This window comes from Microcaecilia unicolor, chromosome 9 (assembly GCF_901765095.1).
Source record: "Microcaecilia unicolor chromosome 9, aMicUni1.1, whole genome shotgun sequence".
Lineage (NCBI taxonomy): Eukaryota > Metazoa > Chordata > Amphibia > Gymnophiona > Siphonopidae > Microcaecilia > Microcaecilia unicolor.
Window position 1 is genome coordinate 38917150 of NC_044039.1, and position 23053 is coordinate 38940202.

At 44.3% G+C, this 23053-nt stretch overlaps 1 protein-coding gene across 2 annotated transcripts in view; it reads left to right on the plus strand.

The window, feature by feature from the left end:
- Positions 1-23053, plus strand: part of MICAL3 (microtubule associated monooxygenase, calponin and LIM domain containing 3) — a 441368-nt gene that overhangs the window by 272941 nt on the left and 145374 nt on the right. For both annotated transcript variants that reach the window (XM_030213784.1, XM_030213786.1), the window contains one exon: positions 11730-11925. In XM_030213784.1, the coding sequence (XP_030069644.1) occupies positions 11730-11925 (196 nt within the window). The remainder of the gene's footprint in view (positions 1-11729; positions 11926-23053) is intronic.

Here is a 23053-nt window from a genome sequence, read left to right on the forward strand (position 1 = left end):
CTAAGTATGTCCTGAGGACTGGATTGAGAACTGCTGCTCTATGCACTGCACAAAAGCAGGTTTTGCTGAATGGCTAGGGGGGATGAATAACTGTGTGATTGATGTGTTATGTATTAGGAGTCATGTTGGGGGAGGGGCTTATACCTGATGGACAGATGATCGAAAGCCTTTGCTGTTCCAAACAGCGCTCTAAAGTTAATGCTGGAACAGCGCAAGGCTTTACCGCCCTTATGATCAGAGATCATAGCATGCAAATTTATGTCCACTATTATCTCTGATCATAGGGTAAAGTGTGGGAGGATTGTGCCTGAGCATGCGCTCAGGCACAATCCTCATACTTGATTGACAGGTCTGGGCTGTCAAAAGTCCAGACCTGTCAAACACAGGGTCTGGAGGTCCATGGGAACACCAGACCCCAAACAGCATGGCTCTGGTGGCCTAGTACTCCCACCCCTTGCCAAGCGACACAAGGGCTGGGGTCCAGCAGACCTCCAGTCCCCCCACCCCCCCCCCCCCCCACACACACAGTTCAGGGGGGACTGGAGATCCGGTGGGTTTCCAGCCCCCCAACCCCCCCCCCATCCCCTCTAATGGAGGCCTGGTGCCGCAAGTCAAATCCTCCCTGACCTGGTGGTCTAGCAGCCCTCTTCCCCCCCCCTACCTTAGTTGGAGGAGGAAGGTGGCCTCCCTCCTCATTCATCAGCGCTGCCTCGAAAATGGCAGTGCCCAGCCCTGCCCAGTGCATACTGGGATGCGCTTGGCGGGGCTTCATACCATATAAGGGTATGGTGTGAAGCCACACCCAGCGCATCCCAAGATGCACTGGGCAGGGCTGGGCGTCGCCATTTTTGAGGCGCACCGATGGAAGAGGCCACCTCCCTCCTCCAATGAAGGTAAGGGATGGGGAAGAGGGCCACTAGACCACCGAGCGGGTGGGGGTTGATTCGCGGTCCACTGAGCCACCAGGCTATTTATTTGAGGGGATGTTAGGGGGGCTGGAGACCCACTGGCTCTCCAGCCCCCGAACTTGTGTTGGGGGGGTCGGGTCAGGGTTCCTGCTTCTGCAGGGGGGGGGGGGGGCTGCTGTATTAGAGAGAATGGGGGCCTGCTAGCATGCAAATGCATGCTGAACAGGGCTCAGGAAAACACACAGCGGGGGTGACACGAAAGATGATGCAGAATAAAAACGTCCAGTGGACTGAAACAGTTCACATCAGAGACTTTATTCACAGTAAAATGGAAGAAATGCTGGACAGGGCTCACCATTCCTCCTAATAGTCTGCAGACCCTAACACCAGCTCCGAGCTGGCATAGGATTTGGCACGCTGCTCGCTGATCATTGGGGAGGAATACATTTAGTATTCATTTGCATGCTACTTGCTCTAAGAGCCTTGTTTTGCGGCATAGGAGGTATACTGGCTGTATATGTCTGTCATTAAAGGTGTGTGCTCTACCATTCTCTGTGATTAAAAGTGAATCCAGCGGTACAACGCATCTCCTGTTTTCTGTTTTATTCCTCCTGCATCTTGATGCTTGTTATTTAAAGTACCATTCTACACCATTCATTACGGGTAGAGAAGTAATCTCCTAGAAGGTGACACTGGCACAATGATTTATGCAATGGGGAATGTAATACTCCATTGCATAAATATTTTTGAGTGAGATGATCTCAACAGTGAAGCATGTTGGAAAGAATGGAAGTGAAGCACAAATCCAAGATGTTTTTATAAACCCGTGTCAGGAGAGAGGAGAGTTATTACTTTGTTATTTAAAAATATTTTTTCCCTGAGATGGATTATTTTGTATCTCAATAATACTGTTTGCCTCTGAAGATTGATTAGATTCATATTATATTTGCTCGTGACTGAGCCCTTTCTGTAACAGAGTGCTAGTTTACTCTTTGGAGCTGCAGCTGCTATATTTCTCATAGACAGAACACTTAAGTGCTGCTGATTTCTGCTCTTAAGGGAGCACTTATTAAAGTGTGCTAAAAGGTCAGGTTTTTACCATGCCTTAGTTTACCACAGGACTGACTAACCTACAGTATCTCAGTATTACAGGTTAGTCCTTCTGCAGTACATGAATAACACAACTTTCAATTTACCTCACAAGTTGTGCTATTCATATTGCCTGGGACCATGAGGCTATATCCTAAAGGGGCTGAACAATCAACAATAAATCACACCCCCCCCCCCCTCCTGAAGAGAACCATAACCTCCCATAAGTCCCCCAGGGCCTACCTTTAGACATCCCTAGGGTGTACAGGGTAGTTGCTTTTTCTCCTACCAGTGCCAAGTTCAAAATGGCATGGCAACCCCTAGCAGTAGTATTGCAATACTATCATAAGTACATAAGCATCGCCATGCTGGGACAGACCAAGGGTCCATCGAGCCCAGCACCCTGTCACCAACAGCGACCAAAAGAACAAGCAATTTGTCCCGCCCATCCTAGAATACTGTATTCCCTCATCCATTCAATAACATTCTATGGCTTTTTCCTCCAGGAAGCCGTCCAACCCTTTTTTGAAGTCCGCTAAGTTACCACCTTTTCCGGCAACGAATTCCAGAGTTTAACTACGCGTTGAGTGAAGAAAAATTTCCTCCGATTCGTTTTAAATTTACCACACTGCAGCTTCATCGCATTCCCCCTTGTCCTAGTATTTTTGGAAAGCATAAACAGACGCTCCACATCGACCCGTTCCATTCGCTAGGGATCAAGTTGCCTTATGCACCTTAATAACTACCCTCCATAATATCACTATTTACTTGCTTTGTAAATCAGTGCTGCTTTATGTGGATTTGTTGACCATGAAAGTCAGATAGCTGAATCCTGGGGAGAGCTGTGAACAATAAGGCAATATGGAACTTACTAAAGTAAAATAGTGGAATATTTTATATCCTATTATTTACATCAATTACAAATCAAAGCATTTACAAATATATAGTTAGTAGATATTAATCCAGAGCAGATTTTAACTACTAAGGGAAACTATCACTGCAGTTGTTACAGAAGTTCATTTCAAAATGCTGGACCAGTATAGGTTAAAGATATCTTAGCAAATCAAGCATTATTTTATCAGTTGACCCCAAAGTAAATGCAGTTCATAAAAGTATTGGATCCAGGATAATTTTTGCATGCCAGCTTAAGACATGATTTTTTTTTTGCTTTTTCCCTTCAGTTGGACATCAAACATATAAACGGCAAGTGACCGTACTCACTTGCAAATGCGCAGTACAGACTTCCCTCTCTGTCCCGCCCTCGCGTCATGACGTCAGAGGGTGGAACAGAGAGGGGAAATGGAGTCAAATTGTCGGCCGCTGCCGCCTGGAAAGGAACATCGCACGAAACAACCTCCACCCTCATCCCCGCCGCCGCTCCCGCTCCCGCCCCGTCCGTATCGGGCCCCCTGCACTGACCTAACAGTGCCTCTCACCTCCGTGTGGAAGCGCTGCAGGGAACTGAGGGCGGGCAGGTGGGGACCTAGGGCTGGGGCTTGAACTGTGAGCCACTGGCAGCTGTAAGCATGGCTTGTGGTGCCCTCCAGAGGTCGGTGCCCCCCTGCCATGCTTGTAGAGCTTACTGGGTTGCGCCAGCCCTGATGTCAGTCTATTTGACCCACAACCATGGGGTTATCCCATGCTTCAAAAGAACTGAAATTCCTGCCTCCTTCATAGATAGAGGGAGGGATTCCCCCTGTATTACACTGTTTCCTACCTGCATAATAATCCCCCGTCCCCAGCAAATGTCTTATAAAAAAGCCTTGCAAACATTTACCCCCGGTTTCCAAATTCAAAAAAATTTTGTTTTAGCACTTGCAGCTGTTGAAGTGCATTGTGGATCTTCAGCAGCTCACAAAAAAACTTTCAAATTAGACTTCTCCTTGTGCCAGCATTCTAAGTGTCTCAAGCATTCTCACAATTGCAATGAGCATGAGCGTTGCTTCTTCCGTCTTTTCTTTCCTGACCCAGTTTAATTAAAATGCCCCTTACCACAACCTTAAGGGCATCGAACAGAATTCCATCACAAACACCACCTGTCATTTTTGGCCATATAGTCTAGTATAGTCAGCTCAATCTTGTCACAGACTGTCATATCAATTAACAGGTTTTCGTTAAGTATCCAAAACGTTCTGGCATTCCTATCCCTGAGCCCCTCTATGGTGAGCCAGACTGGGGCATGATCTGCTGGGCTGATGATCAAAACCTAACACCAAGCATAGAGGCCATTAAGGTCAGATTAGCACCAGTATTATATGCGCAGAATGCTCAGAAGACGCTAGCGCAGGAAACAATGTGCATGCCAAAGTGAGCACAAATTGCATTTAAATGTAGGCAAATGGATGTAAATGAGGTCATTAGCTATTCCCTCCCATTGCTCAGAGAAACCGCACCAAAAAAAACCCTTTCCTAACCCTGGAAACCTACTGCCAGGTCGTATTGAGGGATTAGAAGAGAGGATTTCTCATGATTTTCCTTTTAAAATTTGCTGGTTTTTATTTTATTTGAAATAGGAAAGAAGCCCGTGCAAGTCTCTAAAGACCAGTGGTGAGGAACAAATGTGTGGGAGTCCGAGCAAAACCTAAAGTGGAAGCATGTATTGGTGCCTGTTTTCTGTGTTTAAATATAAGCTTTTCAAGTGAAATACAAATTTGAAAAGCTTGTAGTAGCAGAAAAGCACTGAGATGTGCCTGCACTTCAGGGTTGGAATGGGCATACACATGCTTTTTTGTAGGAAAAAGGTGCCGGTACTCTTATGGGCAGGGTCACCACTATGGCTCCACCCTATGATAGCCACACCCCATTAACCACACCCCCTATACCAGCCATGGCGCATATAAACAGACATCATTGAAAATATTATAGTACTATAGGAGAAAAAATAACGTGATTTTTTTCATGATAAATAATCTCTGTAAGCTCTTACAGCTCCAGTATACCCAGTGCAAATAAGACAGCCAATGTAAATTCTCAAATTGGACATATTACAAACACTAAAATGAAAATAAAATGATTTTTTTACCTTTGTTGTCTGGTGACTGTTTTTCTTTCCATATTGGTCCCAGTCTGTGATTCTGCTTTCCTTTGTTTTCACTTAACTCTTCTGTGCCATTTGTCATTTTTGTCTCCTTTTCTTGCTTTTTCAATATTTTTCAGGCTCTCTCCTGTCCAGATTTAATTCATTCTTACTATCCATTCTTTAATTTCCTCATCTACCTGTGGCTTTCATCTTTTCCTCACCCTTGTTCTCCCCCCATGCCCCTTCCTCTTATTCTTCAGTCTTTCTCTATTCCCCTTTTCCTCCAGCAGCTGCTTTCTCTCCCCATCCTTCCAGTGTTCCCCTATTCTTTCTGCATTCTTCCATCCAGCGTCTTCCCTCTCTCTCTCCCCATCCTTCCATCTGTTTTCCCCCCTCTCTCTCCCCATCCTTCCATCTGTTTTTCCCCCTCTCTCTCCCCCATCCTTCCATCTGTTTTTTCTTTCTCTCCCCTCCTTCCATCTGTTTTCCCCTCTCTCTCCCCATCCTTCCATCTGTTTTTCCCTCTCTCCCCAATCCTTCCATCTGTGTTTTCCCCTCTCCCCATCCCCATCTGTTTTTTCCCTCTCTCTCCCCATCCTTCCCTCTGTTGGTTTCCCTCTCTCCCCAATCCTTCCCTCTGTTGGTTTCCCTCTCTCCCCAATCCTTCCCTCTGTTGGTTTCCCTCTTTTCTCTCTCCCCAATCCTTCCCTCTGTTGGTTTCCCTCTTTCCCTCCTCCCCAATCCTTCCCTCTGTTGGTTTCCCTCTTTCTCTCTCTCCCCAATCCTTCCCTCTGTTGGTTTCCCTCTTTCTCTCTCTCCCCAATCCTTCCCTCTGTTGGTTTCCCTCTCTCCCCAATCCTTCCCTCGGTTGGTTTCCCTCTTTCCCTCTCTCCCCAATCCTTCCCTCTGTTGGTTTCCCTCTTTCCCTCTCTCCCCAATCCTTCCCTCGTTGGTTTCCCTCTCTCCCCAATCCTTCCCTCGGTTGGTTTCCCTCTCTCCCCAATCCTTCCCTCGGTTGGTTTCCCTCTCTCCCCAATCCTTCCCTCGTTGTTTCCCTCTCTCCCCAATCCTTCCCTCGTTGGTTTCCCTCTCTCCCCAATCCTTCCCTCTGTTGGTTTCCCTCTCTCCCCAATCCTTCCCTCTGTTGGTTTCCCTCTTTCCCTCTCTCCCCAATCCTTCCCTCTGTTGTTTCCCCCTTTCCTCTCTCCCCAATCCTTCCCTCTGCTGTTTTCCCTTTCCCCTCTCCCCAATCCTTCCCTCTGTTGGTTTCCCTCTTCCCCAATCCTTCCCTCTGTTGGTTTCCCTCTTTCCCTCTCTCCCCAATCCTTCCCTCTGTTGGTTTCCCTCTTCTCTCTCTCCCAATCCTTCCTCTGTTGGTTTCCCTCTTTCCCTCTCTCCCCATCCTTCCCTCTGTTGGTTTCCCTCTTTCTGTCCCCAATCCTTCCCCCCCCCCCCCCCCCCGACACTCGGGCGAGTCCTGCACTTAGTTTTTTTTTTTTAAGACTCAGAACGTGCGAACGATGCAGCCGGCAGCGATTGAAAGAGGCTGTCTGGGCTGGCGTCTGCATCGGAGCTTCCCTCACCCTCTGCGAGTCCCGCCTTCGTGTTACAACTTCCTGTTTCGCGGGACTCGCAGAGGGTGAGGGAAGCTCCGACGCAGACGCCAGCCCAGACAGCTTCTTTCAATCGCTGCCGGCTGCATCGTTCGCGCGTTCGAGTCTTAAAAAAAAAACTAAGTGCAGGACTCGCCCGAAATGTCGGGGGGGGGGGCGGGCAAAAAAAGGTGCCGGTACGCCGTACCGTTGCGTACCGGCACAACACTGGGCATACAAGCAGAGCTTTGCTTATTTTAAACTCTTGTGCACATTCATCAGGCATATTCCTCCCCCTTGTATAGCATGCATATAATTAGCATGATGTTAACGTTGAGAATTGAAAAGTTCAGCCCTGAGATCTGCATAGGCTCTATGTTTGTATGTAGTACCCTCCCATGTACTCCTGTGACACCATAAAAGGTCTGTCCAGGTGTATGTTCCTTTACCAAATCTAGAAGCGCTTTTCTATGGTTTTGCTGTACTTCTCTCCCCTTCCCCCTGTTAGAATGATCTGATCTACCAAAGCATCTAGAACAATGTTGAAGTTTCAACCCCTAAGACCATAGAAGCAGAGTTCCTCTTAAATCCCAAAGAATTTGCCTTGTTAGATATTTTTGAATAGCAGATTTGCATTTATTTCACTTATGCCCAAGCAGACTTGATTCTTGAAGGCGATATCATAGCTTACAATTTTAGTCATATGGCAGTGTTGGTAGCTCACTTGAGACGGGTCTCCATGGACGAAATTTGCAAAGCTGCAACATGGAAATTTGTTCATATATTTACAATCCTTTACTGTTTGGAAAGGATCACTGACACAACAGTAGGCTTGACACTCAATCCTCCAGAATTTCTTTGAGGATTAAAATCCATCTCCATCTCCCTGGGCCCATTTCTATCTGTTCAGGGCTGCCTCCCATAAAGAAAAGAAAAAACATGAAAATGGTTAGTTGTCAGCAAAAATATGTTGGTGTCTTCCTGTTACAGCACCTTGTTTTTGTGTTTCCCTTTTAAATGTGAAAAACAGGCAGTAACTAGAGAGTCCTACGCCATGGGAACTTGCTGTCCTGCTTGGCCTCAAAAAACCAAGTTACATACCTATAGCAAGCGTTTTCTGTGGACTGCAGGATATAAGTTCTTACTTGCCCACTTACCCATATGAGTGGGAAGTGGCATGCATGCACAGTGAAACAATGCAAAAGCTTCTAGTACATATTAAGCTAGATGTTTTCCCAAGCAGCTCTATCAATGATGTTACCTCATGCTGTGAGGACTTGTATCCTGCTGTCCATTGAGAATATCTGTTAACTGGTAAGTAACTGGTTATTCAAAATAAGAGTCTCGTATACAAGGCAGGATATTTTATAAAAATAAAAGCATCCACCAAGTGCCATTGCCAAGTGCAATATGGTGTAGCTATCCATCCTACTCAAACAGAGACCCCAGAATTAATTAATCACAGTCAGGATTCCGATCCAACCATAGCACTGAAACAGTGCTAACTACTCTCATAACCAAATTTAAACAATTAATTGCAACAGGAAACAATGTGCTACTTCTTCAATTCGATTGTCCAGTGCATTCGACATGGTCAGTCACCAAATACTCTCAAACATTTTAGACTACTTTGGGATTGGAGGAAACGTACTAAGATGGTTTAAAGGCTTCCTAACAACAAGAACTTATCAAGTGACTTCTAAATCAAAACATCAACACCATGGAAACCTGAATGCGGAGTACCACAAGGATCACCTCTCTCACTAACCCTGTTTAACTTAATGATGACACCTTTAGCCAAATCGTTGTCCAACCAAGGACTCAACTCGTACATTTATGCAGACGATGTCACGATATACATCCCATTTAAACAAGACATAACCAAAATCACAAGCAAAATCACACACAGCATCCAAACAATGAACTCATGGGCAGATGCATTCCAACTAAAACTAAACGCAGAAAAAACACAGTGTCTCATCCTGTCCTCACAGTACACCAAACAAACCCAATACCATAAACATCCCAAATTACACCCTCCTGGTCTCAGACAGACTGAAAATTCTGGGAGTCACAATTGACCGAAATCTCACACTCGAGATCATGCAAAAAATACAGCAAAGAAAATGTTCTACTCATGTGAAACTTAAAGAATCAAACCATTCTTCCCAAGGGATGTATTCCGCAGCCTAGTACAATCAATGGTGCTAAGTCTCTAGACTACTGCAATTCCATCTACGCCGGATGCAAAGAACACAATCATTAAGAAGCTCCAAACCGCTCAAACACAGCAGCCAGACTCATATTTGGGAAAACGAAATACGAAAGCGCCAAACGCCTAAGAGAAAAACTACACTGGCTCACATTAAAGGAACGAATTGTGTTCAAAGTGTGCCCCGACCTATATGTCAGACCTTATAGACTTGCCTATCAGGAATGCAAAAAGATCATCGCGCACATTCTCAATCTCCACTACCCCACTGCAAAGGGCTAAAATATAACCACATATGCGACTAGCTTCTCATACATCTGCACGCAGCTATGTAACGCACTACCGAAAGCCATAAAAACAACGCAAGACTTAACCATCTTCCGAAGGCTTTTGAAAACAGATCTTTTCAAGAAGGCATACCATAAACACCCATCCTAAATACCAAACAATAACACTATACATGATCTACACAAAACCGAAATCTTATCACACGACTGATTAACCTCTTTGATATTAATGATCAAGCACTACCACCTTAAACCTTATATCAAACAGGGTCTCTATATAGTCAAGGACCTAATGTAATAAACCAATTTATTACTCAGGAACCTTAATGCAATACCATAATGTATTCTTTACCATGTATGTATACACATGATATATATTATATATATAATATATTATATAATATATATATATATATACACACCATGATCTGGTCCATATATGTTATTTTTCATGTTTACTAAGTATGTATGCACTTAATTAATGTAATACCTTTTGTAATGCTGCTACCCGGAAATGGCAACCGCCATTACAGCAAATGTAAGCCACATTGAGCCTGCAAATTGATGGGAAAATGTGGGATACAAATGCTACAAATAAAAATACATTTAAAAAATGTATGTATATATGTATGTGTATATATATTATATATATATATATATATATATATATATATATATATGCCACATTGAGCCTGCAAATAGGTGGGAAAATGTGGGTACAAATGCAACAAATAAAATATATATATGTGTGTGTGTATATGTATATAGCAGTTGAGGCAGAGTTTTAGCTGTGGAAGTATACAAACTTGTTTATAATTAAGGAAAATTCAGCAACCAAGTTTAATTTTGTTATTAAAAAACTGAACATTTTCCAAACTGAGACTCATTTTCTTGTGAGGCCTGAGCCTTACTGATTTATCAAATATTTTTAAATTATATTTTTATTTGATGTGCCATGATCAAAATGCATAATAAAACACCAATTATGTCATGTATACTTAATTAAATTAGCTTCTTCCTGTTCCTGAATTATTTGGTAAATTGGTTGAATTCATATTTTGAGTCTGGTACTTTTCCATATTAGAAGGAGACATTGTACTTACCCCTATACCAAAGAATTCCAAAATGAGCCTATCTGAAATAAGTAATTCGTCCAGTAGCCTCCATTTCATTATTTATTAAGATAATGGAAGGTATGTAACTGAATTACTTGAGAATTTCTTAACTCAGTAAGACACAATTTTCAGTCTGGTTTCCGGAAGAATTATAGCTCCGAAACTGTAGTAGGCATGTTAGTAGTCCAAGGGAAGACTTTATTGAGTAGAGACCAACTGCAATTATTTTCAATTTGATCTTTGCAGTGTTTTTGACCTGGTTGACCATGAACTATTGTTAATAACGCTTAGTGAATTTGGAATACAGGGTAAAGTTTTCAGTTGGTTTCATGGTTTTCTGTCTAAACATTATTATGCATTGAAAAAGGAGGGTACGGTATCTGGTAAGTAGAAGGGTTGCTGTGGGGGTCCTCAGGGTTCCCCGCCGTCTTCTTCATTGTTTAACTAAATTGGGAAGTTTCATATATGCAGATGATATCAATATTATTGCCTGTACCCAAAGATTAGTCAGAAGCTTAAATGAAGGTACAAAATTGTATCAATTTAATTGAAGAATTGGTAGCATCACATGTCTTAAGTTGAACAGAGTGAAGACAATTTTTTTGGATAGGTCCATCTAATGCTCTTTGAGCTAATCAAAATTTTTGAATTCGTTTCTAAATTTAGTGGTTAAGCTTGACAGTTTCCTCTCAATGAAAGTCCATGTTCACACAGTAGTGAAAAAATCATTCTAATTAAAATCTTAGAACAATTAGAAGATTTTTTTTTACCTGTCTAGATATGGACTTTTTGTGCAAATGATGATCTTGCCTAGACTGGACTATTGTAATATTTTTTTCTGGATGCTCAATGACATTGTTAAAACTACAAATTGTACAGAATATGGCAGTCCATTTAATCTTCAGTTTACCCAAAGATGATTCTGTTACATCTTTGTATCTGAACTTACATTAGCTTCCTTTGGAAGCTCAGGTAAAACTTAAATTATAAACTATTTATTTTTAAAATTCTGTCTAGCGCTGTTCTTTTATATATGATTTTAGTATCGTCCTTCATCGAGATAACGCTATATATAATGTTCATAATGCTTGTTACATTTTCCAGCTCCAAGCAGATTACATCTAAGAAACAATTCTCGCTTTTTTCACCTATCAAGATGTGGCTGTTTGGAATTCTCTACCTTATTCAATTAGATCCTGTAGACACTATCTAATTTTTAGGAAAGAATTAAAAGCTTTCCTATTCTGAAAGTGTGTTTGTACAATTAGATCAAAACTTCATTTACATAGTAACATAGTAGATGACGGCAGAAAAAGACCTGTACGGTCCATCCAGTCTGCCTGTATTTAGTGAATAAAGTGAATATTATGTGTCCTGTCTTTTTGATATGTGTTCTGCCTAGAACTGTTGAGGTATTGGCAGAATATAAGATCCAGATGGAATGGAAAGTATTAAATGAATGCTAATTTTGCATCATTCACAGTATATATATTTTTTATAATTTTAGGTTCTAGTATCAATGGAGTGGAGGAGCCCAATTTACCGAAGAGGCTGAGAGGCACACCAGAACGCATTGAGCTGGAGAATTACCGTGTTTCACTGCAGCGAGAAGAGGAGTTAGAAGAAGTCCCTGAGGAGACGTTGGCAGAGCACAACCTGAGCAGTGTGTTGGACAAAGGAACAGAGCAGGATGTAGGAAGCAGGTTAGCAAATTCTCCCATACTTTACCAACGTGCTCACATCCTGGTGGCAGACACTTGCTTATGGTTTGTATGCCAATAATAGGCCAATAATGTGTTTCACAGTAGCTGGTCAGAATAGCCCCGACAAAAAGGCCCAACAAATCCCCAACAAAAAAAGCCCCTGATATAATAGCCCTCAACAAATGAACCCTGACAAAAAGACCTGCCTCCTAACAAAAGGGCCCCCCCCAAGTATTTTACCTGTTCTGCTCCTGCAACTATATGTATTTCTGAGTCCTGCTGGTGCTTTGAGCTGAGGTATGTCTCACCTTTTCCACCCCAGTTTCAATGCTCACTGTCCATAATGTCTCCCTTCCTCCTGCCTGCCCTGCGCCCTCCACCTACCCCCCCCCCCCTCATCGATCCTCCAATGTTCCTGTGAGCCGCCAGCAGCATCAGCAAGGAAAACAAGCTGCTTCGTTTGGCCCCATAAGTGATCCCTCTGTTGTTTCCTGCCTTGTCTGACACAACAGAGAGCTTCAGCATGTTGATGCTGTCAGCGGCCCACAGGAATGGTGGAGGATCGCCGGGGGGGGGGGGGGCAGGCAGGAGGAGACATGATGGACTGTATTGGGAGGTGAGTGGGAAGGAAGGGTAAGAGATGCATTTCCATACCATAAGAAGGGAAGGAAGGAAGAGATGCCAGAATTCAAGGAAGAGATATTGGGGCAGATGACAGAACATGGGGTTGTGGAGAGATGCTGCACTGGAAAGGGATTGAAGAAAGACAGAGCTCAGATGAGGAAGTGGGGAATAGAGGGGGAGAGAGATGCTGAACCCCCCGAGGGAGGGAGACAGTTTTTACTATACTTCTTATTTTTGTGAAGGGCTATTTTGTTACAGGGACTCTTTTATTACAAGGACCATTTTGTCAAGGGCTATTTTGTCCAGGCTATTATGTTGGGGTGCCATGTTTGCACCTAAGAGACTGATGTCATATGTGGTTTGTCAGGTGCTTTCTATCTCTATTATGTTACAGGGTTTTAAATGAATTAATATAATGGAGCTAATATTTGAATTTTAAAGTTTGCTTCCAGTGTTGCCACTTTGCTTCCAGTGTTGATACTTATTGAAAAAAGAAGTTTTTGATCTTCCTCACTGATCTGCAACTTCCAGTGCGTTTTACTAGTTTCCAAAAGAAAGGAAGCAGCAGAGCCTAAGGATCATGATATGAAGTATCATGGGGGCAGACTAAGGAACAAACATCAGAAATATAGGCACTCATTTTCGAAGCATATGGACGTCCATATGTTGAACATCCAAATACTGATTTCCAATACATAGGGAACACCCTAGTGAGCTAGGCTTTCCAATATGGGCATTCTGGGGGCATGTTGACAGCAATGTCAAGATCTTGACGTCTGGAACACGATAACATATAGCGGGGCTGATATAACAGGGCTGGAAATAAGATGCCTAGTTACTTCCCATGATGCACTGGGTGGGGTCAAGCTGCCATATAAGGGAATTTTAAAGCAGTAATAGTATGCCTGAGGCCTCTGTTCCCTTTTCTGTATTGTTGCAGCATTACTTTATGGCCTTATGCGCAGCCTGTAGGGCACTGCTCAGCCAGTAACATGCTTGTATACCACATGGTAACTGCGTGGCTGACGTGGTGGTAACTTTCTGCATTGGCCCTCTAGTAAGAAACAACTATATATATTAGAGGAGAAAACTGATTTTTTTTATGTTAAACAATTTTATTGAAAAATCAGCACGTTAAACCATAACAATATGTGCCACTTAGCAAATTTCACAGAGAAAAACATGTTGCATAACTCCATGCATTACGGAACAACATCCCAAACTTTTGAATATCCCCCCCCCCATCCCCGAGCTCCCCTTTATCTCCCCACATGTTACTTCAACATATTCTCTATAAAGAAACAAAACAAACAAAATATGCATTTGCCACAAACACCTTACTGTCAAATCAAACTATCTTCAGTAACAGTTCAATAGGTTATCTAACTCAACACCAAGATCTTACCTAACCAGGCTACCCCACCCCCCAGTATCTCCCCTCCCTCCTCCCCCTCCAAGGAACCAAAGGGAGCCATAATTATCCTGGTGGACAGTTCACTTGTCATTAAGGAGTAAGCTACATGCTCTGGGACTTAGGCGTTTGCACATAAGGACCCCCAATTGCCAGAAAAAGGATTATTTTTTTAAGTCAGGAGTGGAAGAAGTAGGACTAAGATAAAATCTTAAGAGGAGAGGAGCTAGTGAGCAGGAGGGGGATAGAAGGAGGAATATTAAGATGAAAGCAATTAAAACGGGGGGAGGGGGGATAGAGGAAATGAAGTTGGATCAAGCACAGATAAAGAAACAGCAACATAGTTTGATTCTGGTGACTTAAGAACAAGAACATAAGAATAGCCATACTGAGTCAGACCAATGTTCCATCTAGCCCAGTATCCTGTTTCTAACAGTGACCAATCCAGGTCACATAAGTACCTAGCAGAAACCCAAATAGCAAGATTCCATGCTACCAATCCCAGGGCAAGCAGTGGTTTCCCCATTCTGTCTCAATAGCAGACTATGGACTTTTCCTCCAGGAACTTGTCCAAACCTTTTTCAAACCCAGGTATTGTAACTGCTGTTACCACATCTTCCGTCTACGAGTTCCAGAGTGCAGCTAATCGTTGAGTAAAAAAATATTTCCTCATATTTGTTATAAAAGTATTTCTATGTAACTTCATTAAGTGTCGCTTAGTCTTTGTACTTTTTGAAAAAGTAAAAATCGATTCACTTGTACTCGTTCTACACTACTCAGGATTTTGTAGACCTCTTCCCTCAGCCACCTCTTTTCCAAGCTGAAGATTCCTAATCTCTTTAGCTTTTCTAATATGAGAGGAGTTCCATCCTCTTTTTCATTTTGGTCGCTCTTCTTTGAACCTTTTCTAATTCCGCTATATCTTGTTTTGGAGTTACTGTGACCAGACTGAACGCAATACTCAAGGTGAGGTCACACCATGGAGTAATACAGAGGCATTATAGTATTCTTGGTCTTATTTACCAATCCTTCCCTGATAATTCCTAGTGTTCTGTTTGCTTTTTTGGCCACACACTGGGCAGAAGATTTCATCATATTGTCTACAATGACACCTAGGTCTTTTTCTTGGGTGCTGGCCCCCAAGATGGACCCTGGCATCAGGTAACTATAATCTGGATTATTCTTCCCAATGTGCATCACTTTGCATTTGTCCACATTAAATTTAACCTGCCATTTGGATGCCCAGTCTTCCAAGTTCCTAAGGTCTTCCTGCAATTCTTTACAGTCTGCATGTGTTTTACCAACCTTGAATAGTTTTGTGTCAAGTGCAAGATTGACAGATTTTGTGTGTCTGAGTGAAGAGTTGACAAGCTGTGAGTGTATATATGTACAGTATATGTACATGAAAGAGAAGGCAGGCTTTGTGTCTGACCGAGGCAGCCTTTGTAAATGAGAGAAGTGCAAAAGCAGAACAGCAGAGGTCACTCAAGCAAGAGCGAGAGAAGTCACATATGTGATAAATGTGGTTGACATTCTCCTCAATACACATTGTAAAAGTCAATGATTCTCTGAGGATTAGCAGGATAAAGACAGCCTTACATGTAGGTGAAGTCATCTGATGGAGCTCATGTGGGAATCCCCTCCAGCTTGTTTACCACAACCTTTTAATAGTTTATTTTATTAAAGTTTTATGAAAAATTTACAAAACACAAAAAAAAACACAACTTCAACAACACAGAGACCCAAGCCCCTCCCCATCTTCAGGAATTCCAGCAAATCACATAGAGGGGCATAATCGAACGCGAACGCCCATGTGTAAAAACGTCCATCTCCGGCGACGGCTCCGCGAAGAGGCGGAGCGAACTGTAAATCGAAACGAGATGGCCGTCCATCTTCGGTTTCGATTATACGGTTCGGCCCGCTGAAATCCCATCATTTGTGTCGACTCTAGAGATAGACCACACAAATGGTGAGATCGCTAGACCTAGAGATGGCCGTCCGCGGTTTCAGCGATAATCGAAACTGCTGCCGGCCATCTCAAAAACGGACCTAATCCAAGCCATTTGGTCGTGGGAGGGGCCAGCATTCGTAGTGCACTGGTCCCCCTGAGATGCCTCTATGCCAGCCTCAAATATCATACCTAGCTCCATGACAGCAGTATGCAGGTCCCTGGAGCAATTTTAGTTTAGTTGGTGCTGCGCGGGACCCATGCAGAGAGCAAAAATCGGAAGAAAAAAAAACCATGCAAGTGCAGTCAGGGACGTCCAAAAAAAAAAACATGCAAGTGCAGTCAGGGACGTCCAAATTAAAATGATAGTAATAGGGGGATTCAAACCAGCCACCTTCTGATTACAAGACTGTGCTCTAACCACTGCACCACTTATTCAGCTATCTAAACCTCCTTCCCTTTCCATTAAGTCCCTCCAAGTTTCTGTCAGCCAATCACAGCTCCTTTAGCTGACACCAGTGTCAGGTAAATGAGCTGTGATTGGCTGACAGAAACTTGAAGAGACTTAATGGAAAAGGAAGGAATGTTTAAGCACCTGAATAAGTAGTGCAGTGGTTAAAGCACAAGTCTTGTAATCAGAAGGTGGCTGGTTTGAATTCCCCTATTACTATCATTTTAATTTGGACGTCCCTGACTGCACTTGCATGTTGTTTTTTTTTTTTGGACGTGCCTGACTGCACTTGCATGTTTTTTTTTCTTCCGATTTTTGCTCTCTGCATGGGTCCCGCGCAGCACCAACTAAACTAAAATTGCTCGGGGGACCTGCATACTGCTGTCATGGAACTAGGTATGGTATTTGAGGCTGACATAGAGGCTGGAATAAATATTTTAAACAGTTTGTTTTTTAGGGTGGGAGGGGTTAGTGACCACTGGGGGAGACAGGGGAGATCATCCCCGATTCCCTCCGGTGGTCATCTGGTCAGTTTGGGCACTTTTTGGAAGCTTGGTCGTGAAAAAAACAGGACCAACTTTGTGTGGGACTAAATGCTTGTCGGGGACGTCTTGCTTCTTTCCATTATCAGGCGCGGAGGTCCATCTGTTAACCACGCCCTGGAACGCCCCTGTCCCGCCTTCGCTACCATTCGGCCACGCCCCCGAGAATTTCGCCCGTCCCCGTGACGGAAAGCAGTTGGGGCCGTCCAAATTCAGCTTTCTAGTAAACCTGTTTTGAGACGGATGTCCATCTCCCGATTTGTGTCAGAAGATGGGTGTCCGTCTCTTTCGAAAATAAGCTGGATAGTACCCAGCATGGCGATGGTAGCGTCTTCTACATAGCCAGTAATGAAAGAATGCACCAGCATACATTAGCATGTATTATAGCATGCTGTTTAATTCTGGCGCTCCCGGTGACTGATGATGAAATGCAGGTAAATGCAGGACACTAGTCCGACGCTAATGACCTCTTGCGCCCGTGTTTTCCTTTGATCATCTGCCCCATTAGATTGTAAGTCCTCCAGGGACAAGAAAAATGCCTACTGTACCTGGATGGTAATTCGCCTTGTGCTACAGCAAACCCTGTCCTTCTCTTCCCCTAAACTGCACCAATTTATTAGAACAGTACATCTGATCCTTCAGATCATGTTATATGAGACATGATCTCTGTTTTCTAAGCTTTTTTAACACAAAACATATTTTCAGAAGAAGCAACGAATGACTCATATATGTTCACTAATTTTGGGAAAATGTGAGCTGAAAGTTTCAGTTTATATTTAAGAGGTGCATGCCTTACCATTTAAATGCAAAAACCAGGAAACACTACACACCAGATTGTATATTTCACATAGGAGGCAGCTTTTACAAGCCATATTAACCAATTTAAATCAGAGGGAATACACTAAGTGCTAGAAAGTTGAAACTTTACTATTTACTATAAATTTTACTCTTATAACAGTGTGAGTTGAGCTGTTTAGAATGTGAGGTTTAAAGCTTTGTTTGTGAAATAGCTTTGTACTTAGACTAAAAAGTACTTTAATTTTCGGATGATTTGCAGTTGTTTTTAGATGTAATGTGATTTCCATTACATAGCTCCCCACTATTCCAGACCTCTAGGATAGTTGTGTTCCTGTGGAGCTCTCCTTTTCCAGCACAACAACCTTAAAAAGAAAATCAAAAAAGGAGAAGGAAGAGATTTTCTGGAGAGTGGGGGACAGAGTATCAGTCTTGAGCCTTTCTCACATGTGGTAAGACTGTGAACTTGGGGTGAGCAGTTGGCAGTCCAACTGAAGTTTGAATCAGAACTGCTTGGAGAGCTGCAAATTCTACTTCGTGCAGTGGAGGGATCCTGACTCACCACTAGGGACATAGGCATCTGAAAAGGGAGAATCACAGGTGCTGTGGCACCCCCAAAAATCTGAGGGAGCAGGAGACGCACCAGGCTCTCCCCGCTCCTACCCAACACCCTGCTGCTGCTGTGGCCACCATTGCTGCTGCTACTGCTGTTTCAGCAGTGGTGGCAAAAACCCGAAAAAGATCGAAGGCCACACTGTTCCTGTTTGTGGCTGCCAGTCCCCCCCCCCCCCCCAGACATCATTTCCTGTTCCAGGGCAGAGCCAGTAGTCTCGAGCGGGGAATAGTGCTGCTCCGTGATATTTCTTAATTTTTTGCCGCCACTGCTTAACAGCAGCAGCAGTGGTGGCCATGGCAGCAGGGTGTTGGGTGGGAGTGGGAGGAGCCTGCTGCACCAGTGGCTGTGGGGGTGTACAGTGGGATGGAGGAGAGAAGGGATAGATGCTGGATGTTGGGGGGGGGGGGGCAAACCTTGAATGTAGGGGGGACTGGCGCTGGAAGAGGGGGAGAGGGGGACAGACCTGGATGGAAGGGAGGTGGCAGACAACTGGATATTGGTGGAAGAGGAGAGAAAACAGATGCTGGATGAGGGAGAGAGGTGGCAGATGCTGATGTAGGAGGGAGAGGTGGCAGACGAGGAGGAGAGGGTGGGAGAGAGGTGGCAGACACTGATTGTAGGAGGGAGAGGAGGGACAGGCGATGGATGAGAGAGTGACGGGGGATAAATGCCAGATGAAAGGAATGAGAGAGGTGGCAGATGCTGGATGTAGGGGGACGAAGAGGGACAGGTGCTGGATGAGGAGGAGAGACAGGACAGATACCAGATGGAAGGAGGAGAGAGTTGACAGACACTGGGTTAGAACTGGTGATAGAGAGAGGTGAAAAAGAGGAAAGACTCTGGATGGAAGTGAGGAGAGAGAAAGGTCAGATGCTGGGTGAATGGGGAGAGAGAGGGGGTACACGGATGGAAAGGGAGAGGGCTGACGCGGGATGGAAAGGGGGAGAGAGGGGGCAGACGCCGGGTGGAAACGGGGGAGGGAGCAGACGCTGGATGGAAAGGGGGGCGAGAAGGGGCAGATGCTGGATGAAGGGTGGAGGAAAAGAGAGAGACTGGATGGAAGTGAAAAGAGAAAAGGGTCAGATCCTGGGTGTAAGGGGGAGATAGATGGGGCAGATGCTGGATGGAAAGGGAGAGAGGGAGGCAGATGCTGGATGAAGGGGAGAAAGAGAGGAGAGACTGGATGGAAGTGAGGAGAGAGAAGGGTCAGATGCTAGATGGAAGGGGGGAGAGGGTTCAGACACTGGATGGAAAGGGGGAGAGGGAGGGACATATGCTGGATTGAAAAAGGGGGGAGAGAGATGGCAGACACTGGAAGGAAAGGGGGAGAGAGAGGGGCCAGATGCTGGATGAAGGGGGGGAGACAAAGAGGAGACTGGAAGTGAGACGAGAGAAGGGTCAGGAAGGATGAAAGGAGGGAGAGAGAGAGGGTAGACACTGGATGGAAAGGGGGGGAGAGAAGGGGCAGATGCTTGATGAAGGGAGGAAAAGAGGAGAGAGACTGGATGGAAGTGAAGAGAGAAAAGGGTCAGATGCTGGGTGTAAGGGGGAGATAGAGGGGACAGATGCTGGATTGAAAGGGAGAGAGGGGGGCAGATGCTGGATGAAGGGGAGAAAAAGAGGAGAGACTGGATGGAAGTGAGGATAGAGAAGGGTCAGATGCTGGATGGAAGGGGGAGAGAGTGTTCAGACACTGGATGGAAAGGGGGAGAGGGAGTGACAGATGCTGGATTGAAAAGGGGGGGAGAGAGATGGCAGACACTGGAAGGAAAGGGGGAGAGGAAGGGGCCAGATGCTGGATGAAGGGGGGAGAAAAAAGGAGAGACTTGGATGGAAGTGAGGCGAGAGAAGGGTCAGAAGATGGATAAAAGGAGAGAGAGCGAGAGGGCAGACACTGCATGGAAAGGAGGAGAGAGAGGGGGCAAGCACTAGATGTAAAGGGGGGAGAGAAGGGACAAGGGCTGGATGGAAAGGGGAGAGAGAGGGGGCAGATGCTGGATGGGGTGCAGGAAGAAAGAGAAAAGAGTTAATGAGAGACTGGGAAATAAGAGGAAGTGAAATAGGAGAGCCAGAGTGAGGGAAAGAAATGGCAAGCTGTAGTAGACACAGGAAAAAGAAAAGGGGGAAGGGAGTGAAAACTGTACATAAATCTGGACAGAGGCAGAAGAATAAAGCTGGAAGGAAACTGAGCAGAAAGGAGAGAAATCTTGGCAAGAGAGTTAAGTACATATATCACTTTGACAAATACGCAACGCCAGTAATTAAACCTCAACTACATAGTATATTCCATGTTGTCTGAATTACTCATGTCACATTATCAAATTAAAATAGTCAATTTTACCATTGTGTTTATCGGACCTCAGTAGCACAATGAGTGCATCATCAGCGATTCATCTGTCAAGAGACATGATTTCTCTCAACTCTTGACACACCATTGGCTCATCACCAATCCAACCACTATCCACCTCAATAGTGTATAATCAAAATTTAATGCTTTAAGCCAACTTTTTCTACCAAACTAATTGGCACTTATCTTTTTTTTTTAATTTATAAAGGTCTTTATTTAGCATTGACAAAATAAATATCCATCCACAAACCAACATAAGTAAATCACAACATAACACAAGTCGTGCTCTAACCTTTCAGCAGCAGCAGCTTAGGAAACAAGAACAGTATTCAATATAGTAATCAATGCTGTAACAAGTACCTAGTGACCCTTAAATTTTTGAACATATTACATTTTGTGAGAATTATATAATCCCTTCCTTCTACCTCCCCCCATCTTACTCTCCACTCCACCCTTCCCCTCTAATCCCCCTCCCACTAAAACCTCCCCTTCCCTCTCCCACCCCATCTCTCTCCAACATTCAGTCAAAATCAAATCACAGAACATAGCCACCCCACCGTTTCAAACCAAACAGACTTTTACAACGGACTCCACACTCGCTCCCAGTTAGCCAAGGTTTTCTTTTTCTCCGCAGTCAAGCGTTCCATTTCACATATATATCAAACTTTGATATCCACCTCACCATCGAAGGAACCTTAGTGGACTTCCAACTCTGCGCCAGATTAATACAGCTGCATGTAAGGTTCCCTGAAGCAGCGTAAATTGGGAATCTGTAAGGCCCGCTGCTCTCATCCCCAGCAAGAAAACTGCAGGGTGCCACTGCACAGGTCTACCCACCCAAACCTGGGTCCGAGACTGAATAGGCTCGGGCCTTAGGACAGGTCCACCAAATATGACCCATAGACCCCGCACCTCCACATCCTCTCCAGCACCTATCTGATGTCGTACTAAATATATGGTGTAGTCGCACCGGAGTTAGATACCACCTATAGAAAATCTTAATAGCGTTCTCTTTCAAAGCAACCGATATGGAAGATTTCAGAAGATTTCTTTCTAAATGCAACCAAGAAGCCTCCGACAAAGTAAAATCCAGTTCTTTTTCCCAGTTCTTCCTATGCAAAGTATAATGCCTGAGCCGCTGCAGCAAATGACCGTATATCGTGGTTATCTTTCCCCTTGTGCTCCTATTATCCACACACATCTCTTCCAATAAAGTAACCTCACGAGTCAAAGCCGCTTTATGAACCCGAAGCTGCAAAAAATGTTTCAGTTGTAAATAAGCATAGTGGTCCCTCCACGGGATCCGATAAGTTTCCATCAACATCTCAAATGAGACCAACTTGCCTTCCTCATATAGTTGTCCCCATAGGTCCAATCCCAACTCCCCCCAGCGCTGTAATACAGTGTTACCAATCCCTGGCTCAAACAAGGGGTGATCCCCCATAGGCGCAAGCCTAGACAACTCTGGCTTCCAAATCGATGTTAAGAAATCCCAGTAATGAAATGTAACCTGCACATTAGGTGGAAACCGCTCTCCTCCCAAACCAAGAGAGACCCATAGTATGCCAGCGCTCTAAATCCCTAACAATTGCCTGCTTTAGAGGCAAATAATTAACTGCGAACAACTCTGACAGCTTCCAAGGAATCTGGACCCCAAGATACCTAATATCCCTTGCAGACCACTTAAATGCAAAACCTTTTTTCAAGGTGTCCATCAACTGAGGTGATATCCTAACTGCCAACCCAATGGATTTACTCACGTTCAACTTGTAACCAGATACAGCCGAGTACGCTTTAATTTCCTGCAATAGGTTTGGGAGAGATACAAGTGGTTTAGTCAAAGACAAAAGGACATCGTCCACAAAAAGCGCAATCTTAAATTCCTGCCCCCTCACCATCACCCCTGTAATATCCACATTACCCCGAATCGCAGCTGCTAGAGGCTCCATTGCCAAGGCAAAGAGAAGAGGCGACAGCAGGCACCCCTGTCTCGTGCCACGCTCCAACTCAAAAAGGCCCGAATGACCCCCATTGATTCTTACAAAGGATTTAGGAGACGTATAAAAGGCTCTGATCCAAGATGTAAAGAATGGGCCCACACCGAATTTATTCAAGACCTTATCAAGGTATCCCCAATGGACCCTATCAAAGGCCTTTTCTGCGTCCAATCCTAACAAGACAATCGGCAGTTCCTTCACTTGGGATACATATAGTAAGTCCAGTGTTATCCTGATATTATTCATGGCCTGCCTATTGGCCACAAATCCCACTTGATCCGGGTGAACCAGTGTGGGAAGCACCTTAGCCAGTCGGTTAGCCAACACTTTTGCCAATATTTTAACATCTGTATTTAAAATAGAAATCGGTCGATAGGATGCGCATATAGTCTTGTCC